The 26,275-nt window shown below is 38.9% G+C and overlaps 1 protein-coding gene across 1 annotated transcript; it reads left to right on the forward strand.

Annotated features, from left to right (window-relative positions):
* The first annotated feature begins 340 nt into the window (after positions 1-340).
* On the forward strand, positions 341-7,134 carry pks2 (polyketide synthase). Its single transcript, XM_067654073.1, has 4 exons — positions 341-5,843; positions 5,916-6,284; positions 6,347-6,429; positions 6,495-7,134. The coding sequence occupies exons 1-4, from the start codon at positions 422-424 to the stop codon at positions 6,966-6,968; spliced, it is 6,348 nt and encodes a 2,115-aa protein (XP_067503294.1). The 5' UTR covers positions 341-421; the 3' UTR covers positions 6,969-7,134.
* Positions 7,135-26,275: the final 19,141 nt, after the last annotated feature.

The raw sequence follows: 26,275 nt of genomic DNA on the forward strand, positions 1-26,275 counted from the left end.
AACCGTGGACAAGCTGCAAGCCCCCGTGCGATCAACTGTCAACGGTGAGATCATTACGGAAGGGTCATTATTTCGGCTTGCTCTTGAGAATACGCTGTTGAAGCCCGCCGACTGGTACAGGACTCTGCAGGCAGCTATTCTTCAACTGCCTGACACTCACAAGGTTACCGTGTTTGCAGGATTTGGGAATCATATCCCATCTTCTCTGGTACAGACTTCAGTTCTCCAGGTTTTGTCACTGAGCAACTTGGAAGGGTCAAATTTAAAGCGACCCATCGAACCACCGTCAGTTAGTGGATTCACCAATAGTGCGCCCGTGAATGGTACATATAAGCCGATGAATGGGGCTTTGCCAAAGGAGCAAGCCCAAGAGTCTCAATATCCCTCTCAATATCCTTCTCACTCCATTGCTATTGTTGGTATGGCTGGCAGATTCCCTGGCGCTGATTCTCTGGATGAACTCTGGGAGCTGTTACTCTCGGGCAATGCAATGGTTGAACGTGCACCGTCCGACAGACTGAGGCTGCCTGGGCCTGAAACCGGTGATCGTTCGGGCAGAAAATGGTGGGGCAATTTCCTCCGCAATCCCGATACTTTCGATCACCGCTTCTTCAACAAGTCATCTCGAGAGGCAATTGCTTGGGATCCACAACAAAGAATCCTGCTCGAGGTAGTCTACGAGGCATTGGAGTCAGCCGGGTACTTTGGTGCCACGTCAAACCCGGAACCGGATGACTATGGATGCTATATTGGTGCAGTGATGAACAACTACTATGACAATGTTTCCTGCCATCCACCGACCGCATATGCCACGCTTGGAACATCACGTTGCTTCCTCAGTGGCTGTATGAGCCATTACTTTGGATGGACCGGACCCTCATTGACCATTGATACAGCTTGCTCATCATCGCTAGTTGCTATCAACACCGCCTGCAGAGCAATATGGTCTGGTGAGTGTTCCCGGGCTATAGCCGGGGGTACCAATGTCTTCACGAGTCCTTTCGACTATCGGAATCTTCATGCCGCAGGCTTCCTCAGTCCTAGCGGGGAGTGCAGGCCGTTTGATGCTTCCGCTGATGGCTACTGCCGTGGAGAAGGAGTTGGTGTGGTTGTGCTTAAGCCTTTGGCAGCCGCTATTAAAGAGAATGACAACATCCTTGGCGTCATTGTGGGTTCTGCAGCTAATCAGAACCAAAACCGTAGTCATATCACGGTGCCTGATTCGGGGTCACAAATTAACCTTTATCAAAAGGTGATGAACCTTGCAGGTGTTGAGCCAGAATCAGTGTCTTACGTTGAGGCTCATGGCACCGGTACCGGTGTAGGTGATCCTGTTGAATGTCAGAGTATCCGTGAAGCTTTTGGTGGCCCGTCAAGGGAGACCACTCTCCATTTCGGCTCTATAAAGGGAAACATTGGNCATACTGAAGCTGCTGCCGGTATTGCTGGCCTTATCAAAGTTCTTCTTATGATGCAGCATGGGAAAATTCCTGCTCAAGCCAGTCATACCAAATTGAATCCAAAGATTCCACCCTTGGAACCGGATCAAATGGAAATTCCTCGAAGCGTACTGCCGTGGAATCCTTCGTTCCGTCTAGCTTGTGTCAATAGCTACGGGGCTGCAGGTAGTAATTCAGCCGTTATGATTCGCGAGAAGCCAGCCAAGGCCATTCAAGCTTTCAGCGGCAGCCAAAATGCTATTACACGGCTATCAAAGTACCCCCTTTTCATATCAGCAGCATCCGCGAGCAGTCTCTCAATGTACTGCCAAAAGCTTACGAATTGGCTGAAGCATCTTAAGTTAGAGAGCACTACAGATATTCTAACGTCGGATTTGACGTTCAATCTGGCTGACAGAGCAAACCATTTACTACCACATATAGTTTCAACAGCTATCACAGACATACATGACCTCGAGGAGAAGCTCGCTACTGCAGCATCTGGAACAAGTACTATCACGGCTCCGAACCCAAAGCCAACTGTACTTGTGTTCGGAGGTCAAGAAAGTGACTTTATTGGAATTTCTGAAGACGTTTACCAATCCTCGTCATTGTTCCGCCATCACCTCGATGATTGTAACGACATTCTGATTTCCCTTGGCTTCGAAGGCTTATATCCCGCTATTTTTCAGCACACACCAGTCTCGCATCTAGCCACCCTGCACTCAGCCCTTTTCTCCGTCCAGTATTCTTCTGCAAAAGCCTGGATAGACTGCGGGCTTGAAGTCAGCGCAGTCGTTGGTCACAGCTTTGGCCAGCTAACTGCACTCTGTATCTCAGGCACGCTGTCACTCCCGGACGCACTTAAGCTGGTTGCAGGAAGAGCTTCCATTATGATTAGGTGCTGGGGCCCTGAACCAGGATCTATGATCTTTTTACAGGCGGATCGGCAGAAGGTTTCTGAAATTCTCAATTCACTGAAAGCTCAGGGAGATGGTGATTACGCCGAAGTTGCCTGTTACAACGGTCCAAAGAGTCACGTTGTCGTTGGCTCTGCTAAGGCTATTGATGCCTTGGAGAAATTCATCACGAGCAGTCCATCTCTTCGGGATTCAGTCCGTACGAAGAGACTGAAAGTTACGCACGGATTCCATTCTAAGTTTACAGACCCCTTGTTGCCTCATCTCACAGCTTTGGCAAAAGAAGTTGTATGGAGACGTCCAACAATACATCTCGAAACTTGTGATGATGCTCAGAGTGTCGCTGAACCGGATTTCCGCCTAGTTGCAGAGCATATGAGACGCCCAGTCTTTTTCCAGCGGGCGGTGGAAAGGCTTATACAGCGATACTCCCAGAGTACATGGCTCGAAGCAGNTCATGGATCATCCGTCATACAACTCGTTCGAGGTTCTGTTGCAGAAACCCAGGGGCATCTGTTTCTGTCTCCCCAACTCACGACATCAAATGCGCAAGGCTCACTCACTAATATAACGATCGATCTATGGAAGGCAGGTTACGCAGCGCAGTACTGGCCCTTCCACCGGAGTCAGAAATCACAATATCAATTCTTAAGCCTACCACCATACCAATTCGAGAAAACACAACATTGGCTCCCATTTACAGGGCGAGGCGGCGAGAAGGAAGTGCTGCCCGATCCTATTCAAGAAACGCCCACCACATATGAGCTTTTGACCTTTCTCCGATTCAAAGATGACAGCAAGAAGGAGGCAATCTTTTGTATAGCCCCACAAAGCGATAGATTCAAGTCCATGGTAGGGGGTCACGTTATGTCAGGCCAATATCTTGCACCAGCATCGCTGTACTTTGAGGTGGCTGCATGTGCTGCACTATTCCTTCAATCGGATACGGCAGCAACGTCCCACGTGCCCACTATCGAGGACCTACTAATGAAGTCTCCAATCAGTCTCGATACCACCAAAGATATAATACTCTCCTTAAATCGTATAGATGATTCGCGGCCATCCTGGTCGTTCTCCATTACAACCCAGGTACGGCCAAGTACTGCGGGCCATATCAGTGAGCCTTTTGAACGGTCAACTGGAATAGTACACCTTAAAAAGCGCGATGATGCCCAGGCAGCTCAGAATTTTAGACGCTTCGAAACATTGACCGGCTACCGCCGTTATGAGGAGATCATGAACCACCCCGAGGCGGAAAAGATGCAAGGGAATCACATCTATCGCGCATTCAGCCACATCGTCCGCTATGGAGACAATTTCCGAGGCATCAAAAATGTGGCCTGTGTACGCATGGAAGCCGCTGGCAGGGTGGCAATATCGGTGGATCCAAACGATCCCCCTGACCAACGTCTCTGCGATACACCGATGACTGACAGCTTCATGCAGTTCGCCGGCTTTTTGGTGAACTACTTCAATAATCCTAGTCTGGAGGACGTCTTTGTGTGCATGAGGATTGATCGGATTGAAATTGGTGGAAACTTCACCCCAGATGCAAAGGAATGGATCGTATATTCGAATATGATAGAAGACGGCGAGTCCCATGCGTCATCTGATGCGTATATCTTTGAGGCTAAAAGCAAGAAGATGGTAATGGCAGCATTTGGCTTCCACTTCTTGAAGATGTCCCAGTCCTTGCTCGCTGGGTCGTTGAAGAGTGCCAACAGATCTAATGCATCAGGGAAGTCGGCGGATAAGACCGTCAGCCAAACGAGTGAGAAACCTCTAGTAGAAGCCTCTGAAAGCCCAGCCAAGCCAGCCAAGAAATCTTCAAATAAACGCCTAGATCTTCTTCAAGTCTTACATAACGTTACCGACATACCTCTGGAAGATTTGAAAGACGAATCAACACTTGAAGATCTTGGAGTCGATTCACTAATGGCCACTGAAGTGCTAAATGATATTCGGGCAGTTTTGGGTCTCACTATCGACTTGTCGAGCTTCTTGTTCTTTCCTAATATCCAAGCGATCTGGGCCCATATTGACACGAAATTGGGCATTGGTGACCAAGAATCCGACACTACTGAGATGGGCACACCAGCTACAGAGGTGGATGCCCCAAGTTCAAATGGTGTCCCCGTAGGTGCAGATTCGCTCCCGGAGAAGTCTGCGCCGGCTCCTCAAGCGCCGTCTAGATCCGTAGAATCTTCAAGTCGACCTTCTATCACTTCCGCATATGATTCTTTTAAAGAAACTAGGTTTAGATACGATCAGCTCGCGGTAGGAACCAAGGCTATCAACTTTTGGACCCAAGCATACCCAGATCAGGCACGGCTAGTTCTAGCATATGTCGTGGAAGCGTATGCCGAGCTTGGGTGTGACTTAAAGACATTGCAACCAGGTGATGCCGTGTCGGAAGTCCAGTCCCTAGCTAGGCACAAGCAGCTCGTGCGCCAACTTTACCGTGTTCTGGAGGATGGGCATCTCATATCGGCCACTAAAGGGGGCTTTGTTCGAACAGACATTCCAGTCGATACCACACCTGCGGAAACCCTCTATCAAATGATACTCAACCCATATCCTCAGCACGCCAACGTACACAAACTTGTCAAAGCCGTTGGATCCCAGCTTGCTGCATGCCTTATAGGTGAGGAGGACGCCCTGCAACTGGTCTTTGGAAACAGAACAAACAAGCACACTTTGGAGGATATGTACGAGAACTGGCCGCTACTTCGAACACCCACGCTTCTACTTGGAGATTTCCTGTTGAAGGCATTCACTAATTTTAGTGGAAGTGGAAGGTTCCGCATCTTGGAAGTTGGAGCAGGGACAGGAGGCACTACACGATATATCGTAAACCATCTCCGGGGCCACCGAATCCCCTTCGAATACGTTTTCACAGATATATCAGCCTCCCTAGTTGCCGCTGCGAGGAAACAATTCAAGGGAGTCGAGGGCATGTCGTTCGAGCTACTGGATATCGAGAAGCCCCCGATAGAAGAGCATGAAGGCGCTTTCCACGTGATCATCGCCACCAACTGCATCCACGCAACAAGAAGACTTGACCAATCACTCTTGCACCTCCGTAAAATGCTTCGCGAGGACGGGGCACTGACACTTGTTGAGGTCACGAAGAACATGTTCTGGCTTGACATCGTCGTAGGCCTATTTGAAGGCTGGTGGTTGTTTGAGGATGGCCGATCACATGCTTTGGTGAGCGAAACGCATTGGGAACGGTCAATGAAAGAAGCTGGCTTTAAGGAAGTATTATGGACGGATGGGAAGGCGCCCGAGGCAAAAACGGTGCGTGTAATCGGTGCGTTTCCATCAGCACCCCCAGGGTCTGTAAATGCAACTAAAGGCAACAAGAAGACTACAAAGGCTGCGTTGGAAACAGTCGTCTATAAGAAGCTGGGTGACATAGAGATACATGCGGATGTGTACTATCCTATCAGTTCAGATTTACCGACTACAAAAATGCCAATCGGTAAGCCTACACCTTGAACGTGCTAACTCTTCCTCTTTCAAACCTATGGTATGCATTGCTGACCGTATAAAGCCTTAATGATACACGGAGGCAGTCATATCATCTTTTCCCGAAAGGATATTAGACCAGCTCAGACGCGCCTTTTACTTGAGAAAGGATTTCTTCCTGTGAGTTTAGACTATCGGCTTTGTCCCGAGGTCAAGCTCTCCGAAGGACCTATGGTGGATGTATGTGACGCACTGGAATGGGCCAGGTATAAGCTACCTCATATCAAACTCCAGCGTTCTGGGCTCCATGTTGATGGGGAGAGAGTTGTGGTCGTTGGGTGGTCATCAGGGGGCCAACTAGGCATGTCCCTCGCCTGGACTGCTCCGCAAAGAGGTTTAAGGCCACCAGAAGCCATCTTAGCCTTCTACTGTCCTACCAACTATGAAGATGAGTGTAAGTCCCAGCTCTCCTTCGGGCCATGAGTAGGAACCATATTTACTAATACCTCGTCTTAGGGTGGAGACATCCCATCCAGCCCATAGGCAACGAAGATACGGGAGATGAATATGATGTTTTGGAAGCGATCCAAGATGAGCCAGTAAGTCAGCTGATGGCAAAACAGAATTCTAAAAATATATCTTGAACTAATCATCAATCCAACAGATCACCAATTATGGTGTAGTGAGGGCATGGGAATGGGAACCGATATCCGATCCAAGTAGTCGTACCGATCCTCGCTGCCGTATCGTGCTGCATATCAACTGGAAGGCTCAAACCTTGCCCGTAATAATCGGTGGCCTTCTCAGCAAGAAGAAAGCTGCGGGCTCAAAGGTGCTGGACTGGAAGGCGCTTCCGCAGCCTGGGCTGGACGAAATCGTTCCAGTCAGTCCGCTGGCCCAGATCGTGCGTGGCAATTACCTGACGCCCACATTCTTCATTCACGGCACGAACGACGACTTAATTCCGTGGCAACAATCGCAGGGCACATATAGCGCACTCGTAGACCAGGGGGTTACAGCTGGCCTTGCGCTGATCGAGGGTGCGCCGCATATATGTGACCTCAGCAGCGACCCAGAATCGGAAGGGTGGAAGGCAGCTCTCAGGGGCTATGAATTTATCAGTTCTTATGTCTTGTAATGATTTTAGACGGATTACTTGTTATTTCTAGTCAATGTTTGATTGATTGATTACTCTTACTCCGATATGGCGAATGCCATGCGGGAAATCTTTATTCTGCATCCTTAGGAAACTAGTAGCTAGAAGAAAACCTAAGCTCGGTCTGTTTCCCTGCTTTATACCGGAACAAATTATCTTTAAAAAGGAACGATTCGTGTATCGGTTTTATCGTCTTAATTCCGGATTAAGTGCCTTATTCCGGAAAAGATCTTTAAAGAATTAGGCTTAATTACTAGGTAGTATAGTAGGCAGAGCCTTAGACTAATAGATAGATAGGGAATATAAGCTAATATATTAACTAGCGCCTTAGGCCCTTTATTAATTGGGGTTAATACAAAATCCACCTGCAAAGTTTCGTTTATTTCAACATCCACCTCCTATAAACAGAATCCACCTCCTGCCGATTGAGGCTTAATAGCTTCATATAGCCTAATGCTAATCTAGCTTAGTATAACGCTAATCTATCTAGGAACTAGATGTTACAGTGGGTCGGGTAATACCCACTAAGGTTCTTAGCAGGTGGGTCTAAACCTGTTAATAGACCCAACTCAGCTAGACCTAACCCATTAAAACTCGATTTACGGTAGACGTTATAGACGCTATAGTAGATGCAGAGCTCCGTGTAGAGCTTTGGTAGAGCTCCGTGCAGAGCTTCGGTAGAGCTCCGTGCAGAGCTTTGAGGGAACTGCGTAGAGAGTCTCTGGTAGAGCTTCATGCAGAGCTCCTTGCAGAACCTGCAGCTAGGGAAATTAATTGTGGAGTCTAGCTTCAAGCTAGAATTATTATAGATTAGTAGACTCTCGGTTAAATACAGCACGCGTCAAAACTAAGTCAGAAACTGAGTCAGAGGCTCTGCCAAAGGCTCTGCCAAAATATCTGCCAGAAGCTCTACCAGAAGCTCTGCACGAAGCTCTGCACGAAGCTCTGCCAGAGGCTCTCTATAAAGTTCCCTCAAGGCTCTACACGGAGCTCTACCAAGACTCCGCATAGAGCTCTACTAAAGCTCCGCGTGAAGCTCAACCGAAGCTCTGCACGGAGCTCTACCAAAGCTCTACACGGAGCTCTGTTGAAGCTCTACATGGAGCTCTATCGAAGCTCTACACGGAGCTCTATCAAAGCTCTACCGAAGCTTTATATCTACTATAATATCTACCATAATACCTTCCACCCTTTTTCCCACGTGACTGGGTCTTTGGGTATTACTATGGTTAACCCACCAAATTACCCAACCCACTGGGTCTATACCCACTTGGCAACCCTCCCAGTACTAGGCTAGATTGGCATTAGGCTATATAAAGTTATTAAGCCTTAATCGGCAGGAGGTGGATTCTGTTTATAGGAGGTGGATATCGAAATAAACGAAACTTTGCAGGTGGATTTTGTATTAACCCCTTATTAATTACTATTAAGATAACTACCCGGACCTTCTACCTATAATAAACTTCGTTACTATAGTAACCCCTAGAGTATTAACTAGCCTATTATCGTTTTGAGTAGAGATAGGTTATAAGCCTTATATATTATTTAATTAGAAGAACTATATTATTAAAGTAATACTATAGTACTAACTAAGTATATAGAGGAAGTTTAGAACTTCGCCTAGGATATAATAAAGATAGCCTAAAACTCTTAGAAAGAATAAGCGGATAAGTATTAGTATAAGGTAGACTTTAATATGTATAACTATATTTAGGTATTACTAAAGATATAGAAGACTAATTATCCTAGTAAGAAACTTAACTTTTAGATAGTAAGACCCTATAAGGTCCTTAAAAGATTAGATACTTATACTATATTAACTTACCCCTATCTATTAACGTTTATCCTATAATACTACCTAAACGCCCCTATAAATTTGCTATAGATCCCGTCCTAAGATAGGTCGCCAACCCTATACTACTAATTACCGTAAGTAGAGAAATTAAATATAAAGTTAAATAAATCCTCGTCTCTTGCCCTTATTGTAAGAACCTTTAATATAAGGCTAAGTAAGTTAGTTATAATAATAACTCAAAGTAGTATCTAGCTGTGACGGCGCTAGAGCGCGTTACCTGCCAAATTCTACCTAAGTTCTGCTATATTCTGCCACCTGTTACTATCTTATATTATCGCGTACTGTTACGTACTGTCGCGTACTATCTAGTACTATTTTCTACTATTAGCTCACCTACTACTAGCGCCTTAGCGGCTCGCGCTACTTATTTATTTACACCAGCCCTAGCGACCCCCTTTTCTTCTCCTTAGCTTAGTATCTTTATAAGATAGCATTCTATAAGCTTCGGTTCAGAGGCATTTATACGAGCCGTTACATTATACTAAGCTTACCCTACCCTGCCTGGGAAGGCCTTAATAATATCCCACCCTAAAAGAAACTTCGTCTGCAACGACGCGTTAACGCACTATACTTAGACACTAAAACAACTCTATATTACCTGGGAAGGCCTAAATAATATCCTACCTTATAAGCTAGACAGGACTAGACCTATACCCCTAGAATTAAAACCAAAGCATATAATACCGATAAACCTTAGGAAGCTAATAATGGCACCTAAAGCTAGCTTATTTAAGAGAGCTGCCTTTACCTAAGAGGAACCTAAGATCTAATTAGGATTAAAAATTAAAGATAATAATAACGTTATAGATATACGTAAGTAGATCTACGCCCTCGTAGCTAACTAGGAAGCTAATTACCTAAAGGTAAGAAATATATAAGAGACCCTATAAGAGATTCTAAAAAGCCTTACGGCCCTATAAAATAACCTAGCTTCCCCTTTTTAAAGCCTTAGCCGACCTATTTACTTTACTAAATGCGATATATTAGGGAGTATAGATATAATGGCGAAGTAATTAAAGTCCGTTAAGCTTTCTAACTCCCTACCACTATCTAATAAGATAGACTCTACCTTTAAGAATTGGAGGATTTAAGTATAAGGAAAGCTCTGTATTAACTATAACTATTTCTATAACCGACTACCAACACTATACTAAGACATAAAATCGCCGCTTGGAAGGTTCCAGGACAGCGTCAACGCCACCCTATATATTGATTGCAGATCAATATTACTTGCAAATCACTGTTCCCATTTCATCCTATTACCTACACCATTTCATGTATATATACCTCTTGATTTCCATAGATTTACAATTAAGTCGCTTATTCAATTCTCCCACACTGTAAAGCTTACAATTTCCTTTCTAAAAAGGCTAAAATACTCTACCTCTTTAGTTAAACCACTGGGGACGCCTAACGGCATCTTTAAGCTAAGTTTAAGAATAAGTCCCCTATCCGATTTATATCTATTAATAAGATAATACGGCACCTAGCAGCTATCTATATTAACCTAAATAAAGTACAGAACGCCTAGTATAACTATAATTGCCTAATAATAAAACTAAACTAACCCTTTGCTAAATTNTAAACTTAATTCCTATACCTTACGGGAGAAGGCTAGGTTCCCCTTAAGAACTACTAATTAAACCTATACAATAAGCTAATAATTTGGCTATAAGAGAAGATTACTATAACCTTAAACGACCTACTAACTTATAACAGACTTGTAGCTTATTGCCTATTATTAGACTTAGAACTAAAGTAGATTAAAGTCTATTCTAATTAGTAAAAGCAACTCTATAGTAATTAGAACTCGCTAGCTATACCTATAAAAGCTAGAGCAGGAAGATATGCTATAACTACTCTTACACTAAAAGCAGTTATAACTACGCACTAGTAAGTAACGCCTAACTAGCTACGTACCACGCCATTAACTAGTATTCGCCGTAATACTTTAATTAACCCTACCTTAGCTACGTGCTATAACTATAATAAAGAGGGTTACTTTACCTTATCTTGCCCGGAGCTAAAGGATATAGGCAATATTAAGGAGATAGAGGTAGAAAAAACGTCCAATAAGTCAGGAAAAGAAGAACCCTAGGGAAAGACTCCCCCCTAGGGTACCCTATTAATCTTAAAGAGATTAATCTTAGTTAGTTAATAGGTGGAAAGTATTTTATGGTTTTATATATAGTATCTTAAAATAGATATAGAGTTAATATAACCGCCCTAATTAACACTAAAGTAAATAGCTTCGCCTTTATAAATACTGCTTATATAAATAATATTACTAAGTTTCTAAATACAAAAGCCATCCAACTAGAGAAGCCTATTTAAGTAAAAGGCTATAACGGCTAAGCTGGTTAGCCGGTTACTTACGTCTTAAAGTTATATATTGCTCTTAACGGACAACACTAATATAATATCCCTTTTTATATCCTAAACCTAGGGTCCTATAATATAATCCTTAGACGAAAATAGATGTCCTATTTTAATATTTAGCTAAATATACAATAAAGACAGTTTATCTAGCCGGAGGATAGACTAAAGTTGCCCTCTTTTATTAGGGAAATCCAAACTAACTATAAGACACTAGCCGTAAGGGCTAACTATTGGGAATAGGGCAAATTGCCGCCATGTAAGGCAAATTGCCGTCACGTGGGGCAAGTTGCCGTCACGTGTCGCCGCGGCGCTAGCGTGGCGAGGAGCCTTAAGCTCTTCGCCCTTCCTAATAGAAGAAATATATACAGAATAATTATTATACTATCTACGAACCGTAGCTACGTAATATCCCCCTTATATAACCAATACTAATTAGTGGTTAACTTTACAGTTATGCTATAAAACAGCTAGGTATTTACCAAGAAGAGATAAGCCACTATACTAGTGCTACTCGTGCTAAGGGAAGCTGTCTTTTAAGGTTAGAACTAGTCCTAAACCTTAAATAGAACTCTTCCATAAATCTAAGGATCTAAAGGCTAGAACTAGTCCTAAGCCTTCCCTAAATTACAGATTCTTGCGTCTATTACGTAGAATAATACGCTTTATAAGTCTTTGCGATTTAAGGCTAGAACTAGTCCTAAGCCTTATAATTACAAATATATATTAGTAGTAGTAGATTCTTTAATTAACGTCTAATACGGATCCTATCTAGGCCCACACAGACTACTCCGTACACAAGGGGAAAGTAATATTAACAGGAAAAACCCCTTGCTATTGGGGGGAGGAAAAACCCTATAAGCCACCTCAGTAGAATAAAAAACCCCAAATTGCCATGCCTGCACGAGCAGCGGCCCTACAGGCCTACAGCTCGTCCTCCTCCTTAGATATTTCAAACTCCTTAGGAACCACTACTTCCTTCTCTAGCTTATCCAAAGCTAGGGTTCACTACATCCTAGCTAGGCCTTGCCGATCGATTGCTGTGTGCTTATAGTTATACCCCATATCTTAACTACCCCTATATGCTGTCTCTTGTTGACCATTGCCATATACACCATACCTCCCCCCCCCCTAAGGCCTATCGAAGGCGTAAGGGGGATTCATCCGATCTACTATCCTAAAACTAAAAGATAAAAGCGGGATGTATGTGTGTGTGTGTGTATTTGGGTATCTTTTATACCTAGGCCCCAGTCACTAGGCCCTCTCTAAGGGCACTACTCCGTTAAGAGGAGCAGGTAGTTATATATTAGCTAGTAATACAGTAGAGTTTAACATACCTACTTATCCAGGCCTCTACCCCAGTTTTCTAGTGCTTTAGTCCCAAACTATAAGCAGTTAGCTGCCACCACCAATTGCGGGGAATTTCACCAGTTCTTTTAGATATTTTATAACGGTATACAAATATATATTATAAACGCGTACTAAACGACAATCCCTATACCACTAATATTCCCTTCCTCCGAAGATATAACTATGGCTACTCTAAATAACTAAAGAGACTCCTTACTACTAGGGGTAGCTATATACGCGAAACTTATTAATAAAAATTAGGACGCATTTACCTTTAATATAATAACCTATACCATAAAATAAGTTAACGGCTTTCTCTTATACCATATTCTATTCTACTAAGATAGCTACTATACCGATTTATAGTTATGGGAATACTTTAAGGAGGATTTTATAGGATGGACCGCCGATACCTAGGCACTTAGTAATATTAATATTATTTAGGATTTTTAAGACTCCCTTTAAAGGAATAGGGTATATATTGCTAAGGACGGTAACTAATTACTAGTAATATTTACGCTATTTTTACTAGTATAGAAGAATTAGTATAGACGGAAGCTAAGATTATACATTAATTACGGAAACCTAAAACTAACCTATATTCTTTAGAAGGCAACTTTAATTTAGAACGAAACCCCTAAAACGCTACTCTCCCACCTAAAGGTACTCTCCTACCTAGAAATACTCTTCCTCTACCTCTATTACCTCTAACTCCTCTATCCTAGCTAACTAATAAGCCTCTATTTTAAGAAGTTACGAATCTAATAAAAGTATATTTAGACGAAGAGAAAAAGTTTAGAGGAGAATTATATAATATGCTCGGAGTAAAACTATAGGTTTTTTATAACTGCTGCAATAAGGTTAGAATTTAACGCCACTAGTTCTATTATGCTTTCTCTATTATATTAAAGGGACGGGCAGTAATATTCTATTATAACTATATTATAGGTAAAAACTATAGCTTTAATATAATGCTTTAGCTTACTAAAGCCTACTTTAAAACTAATATAAACTGCCAACTCTATATGTCCGAATAGCGGGAGACTATATTTTAAAGAGTTATTGCTTCTAACCTAATAATAACTTACCTAGAGTATCTTTAACTACTCTTTAATAAACTCTAGAAAATCTAATATAGTTTTACTAAAACCTACTAAAATAAAAACAGTCTAAGGGACTAGGTTATCTTAGTATACTATAGCGTTCCTAAGTATAACTTAGCGCTATATAAATCTATAGATATATTTAAAGAAGTATATACTAAACTACGCTCCGCTATAGGCACTGTAATGCGAATATAAAAACCCTAATAATTCTATACCAAAAACCCTATTTAAACTAGGATTCTAAACTAATATAATTATAACTAGACTAATTAAATATATAGTGGCCAGAGTAGGGGATACAGTAAAGGGTATAATTAATATTAACTATAAAGTAATTATAGAGGTCCTTATAGAGGTTTATTTCGGAATAACTATTAGAAAAAGTGCTACATTTATAAGAAACTAAATTACTAGTTAAATAGACACTCTTTTAATAAGTAAAAGAAGGTATATAATAAGTTCCAACAGAGTATAAAAAACGTTAAAAATTATAAAGTTACTATAGCCTACTTCTAAAGCTTTCTAGTCTAATATAAAGGTATAGAAGACTTTAAAAATAAGGTTAATAAGGCCAAATAGCTCCTTATAGATATAGATATTAAGGACTACTCTCCTAACTAATACTTTACTAAGTATAGTAAAGTAAATAGCATATAAACCGTTGCTATCCTTAATAACTAATCTACGTTCTATTCTGTTATAAAGTTAGATATCTTTAATAAGCTAAAGNAAAGTTCCGCGTTCTCCTTTAATAATAAATACTTAGCAAACGTCTTCTATAGTATTATGCCAGATACTAAAGCCGCAGGAGTATCTATAGTAGGAGAACCTTAAGTTTAAGCTCTTTAGCAGCTTAATAGCTCTATTTAAATTAACTAATTAACGGCAGGCCAATATACAATTTGTTTTAGTAAGGGTACTATAATTTCTCTTAGCATAATTAAGGTCTAAACCCTATTAGGATATATTACCTTCTATATTATTCCCATAAATACCCTATTTCTATTCTATATTCAAGATATAGATAAATTAGGCATTAAGCTTAATAACCTTAAGAATATACTTATTTAGGGAGATAATTAGGTACCCGTTATACGCAAGTAGGGTTACCCTTAGTTACTCCTCTAATAACCAAAAAGAAGCATTACTTAGAGTTACTTAACCAAGTTAGAGCTACGTTAACTACACTGTTATTTTAGCCACCTATCTATTTACTAACTACTTAGGGTTCTTTAACGAGCAGGTTATAAAGTTAAGGTTAAGGTAATTAAGCATCTTANAAAGTACTNNTATTACTNCTAAATAAACNAGAAGTCCCCTANCCNATTTAAGTTTACCCTTAAAGATAACTATAACTTTAACTTCTATATTATTATTAATGTTATATATTTTAATAGCAAGCTAGTCCTCTAAGCTATTAATTTATTAACCTTTTTCTAAGCTACACGTTTCTTAAGGGATATATTAGCTAGAAACGCATAGGATACCCTTTAATTATACTAGATTAATGTCTACCTAGGACCCCCTAATTAAATTATTTATAATATAGAAAAGAACTTCTTATCTATAGAGTTTTAATAATAGGTAAAAGTAATAGCAATTAAGGTTAAGGAAGTCCCTATTAAGGCATATAATAGTATTAAAAAAGTAAAGCGATACTATACACCATTACGCTGAGTATATAAGATTATTTCTTTAAAACTAAAGGACGCTAGTAAAAAAATTATCTTATAAATAGCTGTTAAGGCCGTTAATAATTCCGCTAGCCTAAATAGGCTTATACCTATGTTGCTAGTCTTTAGTACCTACCCTTAAATAACTAATAATTTTTTACTATCTCCCTCTATTATATAATAAGCTAAGGCTATTCATAAAGTAATAAAGGAGGTATAATATCTATACGCTACGCGCTAGGTTAATAACGCACTAAGAATAAAAAATAGCCTAAATACCTTAACTATGCTTAATCTGCCACTCTAATCTAAAGTACGGGTATAGTGTAAAAAGGGAGGATAGTTAGGCTCATATAAACTTATTACAATTAATAGTTAAACTTATACTCTTTAGATGCCCTATAGACCTACTTAATTCCATTTAACCGTTATTAGGCCCTATTATAAAGATAATAGTTCCGAGCCTTTATAGGATACCCTAAAAAATACCCTAGAAGATACCCTAAAAGAGAACTATAATTAACGTGCCCTAAAAGGCAACTATAATCCTAATATAATTATAGTAGACATACCGTAACTATAACACGGTAGAGGTCGCCTAAAAGAATTATAAAATTGCTAATATCTTATTAATTTTAAAAAGTAATTCATTACTGCTATAAAAAGTAAAGTTAAGTTATTAATAGCCTTTATAATAGCTAAAGAGAAGGCTAACTTTAAGCTCATAAAATAGCTCTAAAAGGAAGGTCATATTATAACTCTAGGAGCTCCTTTCTAAGCATCTAATAAGTAGGAAATTGACAGTCTTATTATAAGAGGAGTCTTTAAATTTAAGAAGTATAACCCTACTAAGTTTAATAAAATTCATATCTTTAAGTTAAGAATAGTTAATGAGATTAAGGGTAAGGCTACTAATACCCTATTTAAAAAATTAAGGCTTATTATTTAAGGCTATAATAATAATAGTAAGGAGATAATCCTTACATAATCCCCTATAATTTAACAAGCTAGTTAATAAGTTATTATTATACTAGCTTTCTCCTTAATAAAGAACGGAATAGCAGTTTATTTATAAGATATTACTTAGGCCTACACCTAATTAGAGACACGCCTTTAGCGCTTAATACTAGTATATCTTCCGGAGTAAATTCGCCACTAATATCCCAAAGATATAATTATAGTTATACTTAAGCCACTATATAGAATTATAAAGGCAGAAACTTATTAGTGGGCTACCTATAGTAAGTACTATAAAGAGAAGCTTCTAATAACTACCTCTATATTTAATCCCTGCTTCCTTATTATAACTATAGGAACTCTATTTAGAATTATTAGTATATAAACTAATAATATAATTATCTTAGGAGATAATTAATTCTTAGCTCTTAAGGAAGATAAGCTAGTAAAGGCAAATCTTATAGTAAAGCTAAAGGAAAGACTTAATATAATAACGCTATTACTCTTTAATAAATATATCCTTTCCCTAAATAAGGACTCCATTGCTTTACGCTAGAAGGGTTAAGGTAAGAAGATTAATGTTATTAATATTAATTCCTTAAAGTAAGGATATATAGAGCAACACGCTTATAGAGCTTATATTACTTCTATCTATCAACCTAAGGCTTCCTTTAATCTTTCTATTACCACTTAACACTAGAAACTAACTAAGGAGGATATCCTTACCCTAAATAAGCGCCTTTTCTAGTAAATAACCCATCTTAATCAGGGACTACTCTATATATCTATTAATCTTCCCACCGCTAAACTCTTTATATTTATTAATAGGTCATTTATAAATAATAAAGATTTTAGCTCCTAGTTAGGATATAAGATTATTATCACAAACAAATCTACTAGAGAGAATAACTTTACAATCTACAGTAATCTTATTTATTAGAGCTTAACTAAAAGTAAGCACATTACTTAAAGCGTTCTAGCGTTAGAGATATATAGAATGGTTAGCGGAGTTAATATAGCAATTATAATTGGAACTACCCTTAAGATAATTATAGATCGGCTTAAACTTCCCACTATTCCTATAATTATATACACTAACTTATATTCCCTCTATAAGTGTTTAGTTAAGCTTAGTACTATAAAAAAAAAGCGTCTTATAATTGATATTATGGCCCTTTAGCAATCCTATAAGCGTTAAGAACTCTTTAAGATTTAATAGATTAATAGCTAAGATAACCTAATAGATATAATAATAAAGGCAAACCTAAATAAGGCACTAAAGACATTTGTTAATATAAATACTCTATATGTATAAGTTAAAGGTTAGGTTAAAAGGGAGTAGAAGGATTCTATAGACCCTAATTCTAAATAGCTAATTAGGATTTTCTATCCCTGGGATGAAAAATCGCTATTAGCTCACTTACAACTAGCGCCTTAGCGGCCTACTCGTCTTTACATTAACCCCTAACACCCTTCTTCTTCTTCTTCCTTCCCTTAGCTTTATACCTTTATATAGTAGCAATCTATAAGTATCTATAGATAGCAACTATAAAAAGAAGAGTTGCTAGTGTTAGGAATAGGGTAAATTGCCGCCATATAAGGCAAATTGCCGTTACATAGGGCAAGTTACCGTCACGTATTGCCGCGGCGCTAGCGTGGCAAGGAGCCTTAAGCTCTTCGCCCTTCCTAATAGAAGAAATATATACAGAACAATTATCATACTATCTACAAACCGTAGCTATGTAATATCCCCCTTGTGTAACCAACACTAACCTTACTTACTAGTAGGATGTCCGGGCCCGTGACCTAGCCTTTATTTAAGAAGACGCCCGCCACAAAGCTAGAAAGAACTTTATACTAATAAAGATACTCTTCTAAAGCGCTATATTTAAAGAAGATTTTATATACAAAAGCAGGATAGATAGTAATATAGACAACGTCTAAATTGCATAGATTTAACCGGTATAGAAAAGAACGTATTAATAGGATATAAGGGATAACCTCTAAAAGATATAATAGGAGCTAAAAGGAGTAATAATAACGCTAATACCCTAAAAGTCTATAAAGTTATATACGCCCCTATTATTATATAACCCCCCTACTAGAGATATTACCGCAATTAGCACTATAGCGTTTTACTTTAATATATACTAGAAGGATAACAAGGTCTTTATAATAAGCCTATATAAAATTAACTAAATTATTAATAATAGGGAGGAAGAGCTAGCTAAGGAGACCGACGAGAAACTAGTTAAATGCCTTTTTTTTACTATTTATACAAATTACAAGGATATATTCTTAAAGGCGGTTTTAGATAAGTTACCCCCTTACTAAATATACAATTATAAGATTTAATTAGAAGCTAATAACTTGCTAGGTTATAGCTCCCTCTACTAATAATTAATAGACAAGCTAAAAGTAATAAAGTAGTACTTAATTAATAACCTAGATAAAGGGTTTATCGAGCTAAGTTAAGCCCCTTTTACTTCTCCTATTCTATTTATAAAAAAGCCTAATAAAGGCCTTTACTTTTATATTAACTATTAAAAGCTAAACGCTATTACTTAAAAGGATCTGTATTCTATTCCTTTAATTAATAAGACCCTTACACATCTAAGCTGGGTAAAGATCTTTACTAAACTTAATATTTATTAAGCTTTCCACTAAATTAGAATAGACCCCGTATTTAAAGATTTAATAATATTCCGTACCCGTTATAGTTCCTATAAATATAAAGTTTTTCCTTTTAGACTAATAAACGGACTAGCTACGTACTAAAGGTATATAAATAATATTCTTTTTAATTACCTGGACGAATTCTATATGGTATACTTAGACGATATTCTTATATACTTAAATAACGAACTTAAATATTAAGTTTATGTTAAGAAGGTCCTAGAGAGACTACAAAACATAGGCTTATAAGTTAATATTAAGAAATATAAGTTTAGGGTAAAACGTATAAAGTACCTTAGGTTTATCGCGACTATAAAAGGAATTAAGGTTAACCCTAAAAAGGTAGAGGCAATTTATAACTAGAAGCCCCCTTATATAGTAAAAGGGATCTAGTCCTTCCTTAGGTTTTATAATTTCTATTACTAGTTTATCTATAACTATAGAGTTATAGCAAGGCCTCTTATATAACTTACTCGGAAAGATACGCCTTTTATCTTTAATAATAACTATATAGAAGCCTTTAGAGAGTTAAAAAAAAATCGGCTTATCTCCTCTTTAATTCTTTATTACTATAACCCGGACCTTAAGTTAATACTAAAAATGGATGCTTCTAATAGAGTTATAGCGGGAATCCTATTACAGCTATATCTAGACGGCGAATAGTACCCTATTACCTTTTTTTAAAAAACAATAAACTCGGCTAAGTATAACTATAAGGTATATAATAAAGAAATACTAGCTATTATCTAATTACTATCCTAATAGTGTGTAGAGCTTAAAGGTATAAACTCCCGGATTAAGATATATATAGATTATAAAGCCCTAGAGTACTTTATAACTATAAAGTAACTTACTAGGCTAAAATACTCTCCTAATTCTTCTTTATAATTATATATTATTCTAGTAAGTAAAACTCTTAGGCTAATGTATTAACCTAAAGGGAATAAGATATAGGACCCTAGGATAAGCTAAAAGCCTAATACCGGACGCGCGCCCTCTTTTACCCCAAATAACTTAACCTACGGATCCTTAAGGAGCTAAACTCTAAGTAGAATAATTTAGCACCTATAAAAGAAGTCTTAAACAAACTAATAGGGCTAATTAATCGCATCCTAACCGCGAACCGCACAGTCGACTCCCTAAAGGCCCTCCGCAACTAAGCTATCAAAGGTAACCCTAATTTAGAAATAGAAGGAGGACTACTTCTATACTAAGAACGGCTTATAGTTCTAGATATTAACAACCTACGGATAGAGCTAATCTGTAAAGCCCACTATTAAGTCTCTATAGTATACCCTAGTTAAGATAAGACCTACTAACTACTAACGCCCTATTACTACTAGCGAGGACTTTTATCGGATATAGATTAATTTATTAGAAACTACTACGCCTATAAACGCGTAGATATATAAGGTAAGGATATAGATAGGGAGTCCAATAATAGAACAATAGGTATATTGTATAGACAGAGACGAATCCTTAAGGGAAAAAGGAGGAGTCTGTATATAAGGTAGGAAGGGTTTTTCCTAGGCATGTATAGCGCACGTGCCTTACGGGCGAGTTACCCCTAGGTTGCCCTAGGGTCGCCTATACCTTGCGGCTATATAACTATCTACTTAGGTTTTACCTAATAATGCCCCCCCCTTTAAAAAGGGTCGTCCCCAATCCTTTATATACTTAAGCCTTAATAAAACCCCATAAAAAACCTTAGTAAGGAAAAATTTTAGAGGGAAAAGAGCGTCTTAATTTTGCGCATAGAGAGACAAGTAGTACACATACGCGACACGAAGATGTTAAGGAACTTCAACCGGTGGTTAAAGTTGTCTAATTAGTCAGATTTACCTTGCTAAGACTCCCCCGTATTTAACCGAGCTAATAGTAATTTTATATACCCAGTATAGAAAATCCTAATTAGTCCATTTAATAGGTAGAGCTAGTGGAGCTTAATACTATTACCTGAATTTAGTAGACTAGAAATATTCCAAAAGTTCACTTATATAGGTAGGTCGCTAGTACCTCGCGGGTCGGTTATAGGTTATTTATATACAGCCAGATTTATAAACGGTAAGGCTATATACCTATTAAACCCACCACTAACCCTACTTTAGCCTTACGCTATACTGGCATAGCGCCGTATATACTTCGTAGGTAGGTTATAGGTTACTTGCATGCAGCTAGGTTTAGGACGGTAAGGCTATATACCCGTTAAATCCGCCGCTAACCTATGCTTTAGCCTTATGCGTTATCTGCATAGTATATACGTGGAATAGTATAAGTTATTAGTATAGGTTACTACTAGCGGGTTACTAGTAGGTCGTAAACCCTAGTTAAATGGACTCTAGTTATAAATAGGCCTATTCTCTAATATATAAGTAATCTGCTTAGCTAGTATAGAGTAACAGACTAGGTCTAGGAAGGGTGCTTTTTAAATTAAGCTTTATTGCTAGTATACGCTGTAGCCTTACCTACAAGTCACTAGCATCGCTAGGTTGCGTTAGAGTGTGGCTTATATAGGATATTAATAAATTAAAACTTTACCCCGTATATACGCCGTAGTTCTTCTAGTAATTATTACTTGTTTTTTAATCCCTTAGGACGTCCTCTGCTCCGCTTTAATATAGGTTATATTTTAATAGCGGTGCTTACTTTTCGCCTACGCTTCAGCTATAAGGCTAGGGTGTCCTACTTACGGTACTTATCTAGCAGTTATTAACAATTCTTGAGTTCTATCTCGTATTTCCATTTATTGTACTTATTTAGCTATCCTAGCTATTTAGTAAAATACTATAGTTGTTTAACACAATCCTAGTAGGCGATAATTGCTTTTACTTCCTAGCTGCCTTTCTTAAGCTCTTTTACTACCGGGGGTTAAAACCTAGGGCGTAACCTATAAGGCTCTAGTAGGGAGATATAAAAGACTAGGTGGAGCTATACTATAGCGGGTAGGAGCTCTAGTTTATATGCTTACTGCCCTACGCGCTCTAGGATCTAAAACGGTCCTATAAACTTGTAGTTAAGCTTTTTATAAGGACGTTTTGTGCGGATATTCTTAGAGGAGAGTAGGACTCGTTTACCGACGGCGAAATACTTGGCTAGATAGTGACGATTATAGTATTTTACCTAAAGCTATTAGGCGTACATTATTGACGCCGCCGCTACCTTATATATAAGGCGCAGGTGTTATAGATACGTCTCTACAAGTTTAACATTTATTAACTTAAACCCCTCCCCACCTTACTAGGCGTCTTAAACGCCATTTAGGACTCCGTCCGGGACGTTTAGCAGCTAGCTATAGGTAAGCTTAATAGGGGAACGCTTTGTTATGGTATAGACCTTAGAGTTATAGGCAAAGGCTACTTCTTTAAGTAGGGAGGCCTAATTAGACTGTTCCTAGTTTGTAAATATACGTAGGTATACCTTAAGCTCCTGGTTCTAACGCTCCGTCTAACTATCTATCTATAGGTAAAATGTAATGCTAAGTTTATATTAAACGCGGAGATAGTAGCATAGAGTGCTCTAGTACTCGCTTATAAATATACTACCCCTATTAGAGATGATATTATTTAGAGGCCCTATTTACGTAAAGACTCTAAATAAGAGTTCTGCGAGTTGTGTAGCATTAATTGTTTTATATACTAGATAGTAGCGTACTAGCTTTATAAAACGGTTTATAAGGATAAGGACGGAGTTATACTCTACGCTATTAGGAGTCTTAGACTCTAAGAGATCTATAATAAAGTTAAGTAAATAATACCGCTAGGCTTAGGTGGGGACCTAAAGAGGCTGCAGCTTACTATAGGGTTTATAGCGGCGCGATTTAGAGTATTAGTAGGTATTATAATTATCTAGGTATTTATGGAGGTCCTAGGTAAGGCCGTTCTAAGTATACTTTTACGCGATTACTTTAAAGGTATAGTTAAAACTATAGTGGCCGCCTATAGGATTATTATAATTCCGCTTAAGGATCTCCTATTATAGTAGTATACAATTCGGCACCTAGACCTTATTATTTTACCTTAAAAGTCCTTAATTATTAAGGGTGTAGTCCTTATTACCGGTAGGAACTTATTTTTAGGTTAACTAATTATATATAAAGCGTGTAAAGGCGTCCCTTTTTTATACTCTACAAATAAAATTAACTAGTGACTTAGGGGGTTGTTCCATAAACGCCGTTTTGGCTAAAGTAGCTATTACTACCTCTTGCCATAGCACGAGACTCTGCATAAAGTTAGTGCTAGCGAAGTAACGTATAATGTGTAGGTAACTCGCCGGGTTATTATAGGGGACTATAGCCTAGGCTAAGGGGTCTTCCCTAGGGTTAAGCGCTATTAGGTTAGTTAAAATAGTCTTAAAGAGAATAGCAAGACGCTCTAGTCCGCCGGCGCTAAGTTTGCGAGGGTCGCTTGTATACTATACGCATACTACTCGCTAGTTTAGTATAGTAGCACTAGGGCCGCCCACAAGGCCTATAACCCGCAACTTTTACTATAATATAGGCAGCATAGTATTAAGGATTATCCTCTTACTACTATCTTTAAAGCCTTTAGTATAATCTGGGCGCTAGGATAATATATTAATAGGATTTATCTTACCTAGCTTATATTTAATCTTAAAATCGAATTTAGCTAGTTTCTTAGTATACTGGGCCTAGCGAGTAGATAAGCTTTTAGTGGTCATAAAGTACCTAAGATTATTATAATCGCAAAGCACGCGCGTTATATACGCGGCGTATTTAAGGTAATAGCGCTACGTCTTAAAGTATTATACTATAGCGAGTAGTTCTTTATTATACATATTATACCGTACTTTTAGGCTAATAAGCTTCTAACTATAATAAGCGATTAGGTGCTAGTGGAGTTAATCTCCCTATCCTAAAGGCTGTAGAAGTATACCGCTATAGGTATAGTTAAAAGCGTTAGTAATTACTATTAGGGGTAGATTAGGGTTAAAGTAGCGAAGTAGAGAAGCCTATATAAATGCAGCGCGTAGCTTACGGAACGCCTACTACGCGTTATTAGGCCAGGACTAAGGTTAATACTATTTAGTAGGCCCTTTTAACTTACGCTCCTTCTTCTTCTCCCTATCTAACGTTGGGTTATAATATGCCTATATAAGATATGCGTGCAGGGGGTATACGGTATCCGAGTAGTTCCAGATAAATCGCCTATAAAAGTTGGTAAAGCTAAGGAAGACCTAAATATCCCCATAGGACTTAGGCTTAGGCTATTCCTTAATAGCTTTTACGCGGTTAGGGTTTATTATAATACCCCTAGAGGTAATAATAAAGCTTAGGAACTTAACGTTCTTAGTATAAAAGATATATTTTAATAGTTTGGCGTATAGGCCCTAAGCGCAGAGCTGTCGCAGTACCTGCTTAACGTGCTCGACGTACTTATCCTCGTTATTTAAGTAGATAAGAATATTATCTAGGTAAACTATATAGATAGTATCCACTAGGGTTCCTAGAGCTTTATAAATATAGCTCTAGAAAGTTATAGGGATGTTAGTAAGACTAAAGGGCATTACTAGGTACTTAAAGTGACCATAGCGTGTCTTAAATATAGTCTTTTATTCGTCTCCCTTTTTAATATAAATTCTATAGTACGTATTACAAAGATCTAGCTTTATAAATATCTTCGCATAGCTAAGCCTATTAAAGAGCTCGCTAACTAGTAATAGGGGGTACTGATTTTTTATTGTAATCTTGTTTAGGCGTCTATAGTTAACATATAGCCGCATTATACCGTCTACTTTTGGCATAAAGAGGATGGGCGCTCTAGCAGGCAACTTGCTAGGCCTAATTTAGCCCTTTTTAAGAGCACTATCTAGGTACTCTTATAAGATCTATAACTCTTTCTATAAGAGGTTGTAGAGGGGCATTTACAGTAGTGTCTTGCCTTCTTCTAAGTCGATTATATAGTCGTACTTAGAGTTCTGCGGTAGTATACTTACTAGCTTATTAAAGAAGATATTAATTTCCTCCTTATATACCTCTAGCAGGCCGGGGGCCACGGAGGTTAAAGCGACTATTATGTGGTAGTATGCTTTTAGAAGCTAGTAAAGAGAAGGGTACAGCCAGCATACGTTTCGTAGGTGTGCTCGCACTAAGAGTGTATATAGCTCTGCTGTAGTATACTTAATAGTTTTAGGGTTTTAATTACCTCCCCCTTATGTATAGGTAATCTGCGCTAGCACCAGAGGGTCTCTACGGGTACTCGCTGCCAGTNACGGCAGGTCCTCTACTATATTTATAACCGGTGTCTCTACGTCTAAAGGGTCTGTATAGGTACTCACTACCAGTAATAATAGGTCCTCTATTATATTCACGACTACGTTAGGAAAACGGGAGAGTAGTAGGGGCTAGCCAGGGGCTGGCCCGGGGCTGGCCAGGGTCATTTTAGCTGGATCCGCTGATCTGCTCATGTACACTTCTTTACGCTAGCCCCGGGCCCCCATTAGCAACATTAGCAACATTAGCAACATTAGCAGATATTAGCCAATATTAGCAATATTAGTATAATTAATAATAATATTAATTTTTAAAAATTATAATATATCTTTTTACTATAATAGTGTATAATATTTTCTATAACTGCAATATTTATATGGGAATAATAATAGGTTTTTAAATTTATAAAATTTGGTTATTAAGCAATTAATTAAAATAAGTGGGAAGCCTCTTGCAGAGGCTCCAAATTGTCAATTGGCGATATTCCTGACGATCCACCGGCCGTGTACTGATTTCCTAACTAGGCCTAGCACCCGCCTACCTGTCTGCCTGCCTACCTACCTGCTTGCCTACTTGCCTGCCTACCTGCCTACCTACCTACCTGCCTACCTGCCTGCCTACCTGCCTGCCTATACCTATCTGTGCCTACCTGTATATGCCTACCTGTCTGTGCCTACCGTCTATATCTGTCTATGGTATCTAATTCAATTTGATTCGGTAGCGGGCTGATATCGAGGCTCTGGTTCGATTCGATCGATCGATTAAGTCGTTCGTGGTGTTGCTGACTGGTTGTTCGAACGATCGTCTAGTTCTGGCCAGTCATCTACTAGCTGCCATTGTAGTGCCTCCCTAGGTAGAGAGGATGGAAGGAAGGGTAAAAAAAATAAGTGGTATTTAGGTGTACAAGGGGTATGCAAAGACACGTAGAGGCTGCCGGGAATATAGTAGGGACCCGATAGCACTGTGGGCCGCTGTCAGGACGATTAAGATAACCAGGAAAATTAAAGTCCTACTAGGAGCCTACTAGGAAGCCTGCTAGGAGCCTACTAGGAGGCCTTTTGGATTTT

This window comes from Cenococcum geophilum, assembly GCF_001692895.1.
Source record: "Cenococcum geophilum 1.58 unplaced genomic scaffold K441scaffold_25, whole genome shotgun sequence".
Classification (NCBI taxonomy): Eukaryota; Fungi; Ascomycota; class Dothideomycetes; order Gloniales; family Gloniaceae; genus Cenococcum; species Cenococcum geophilum.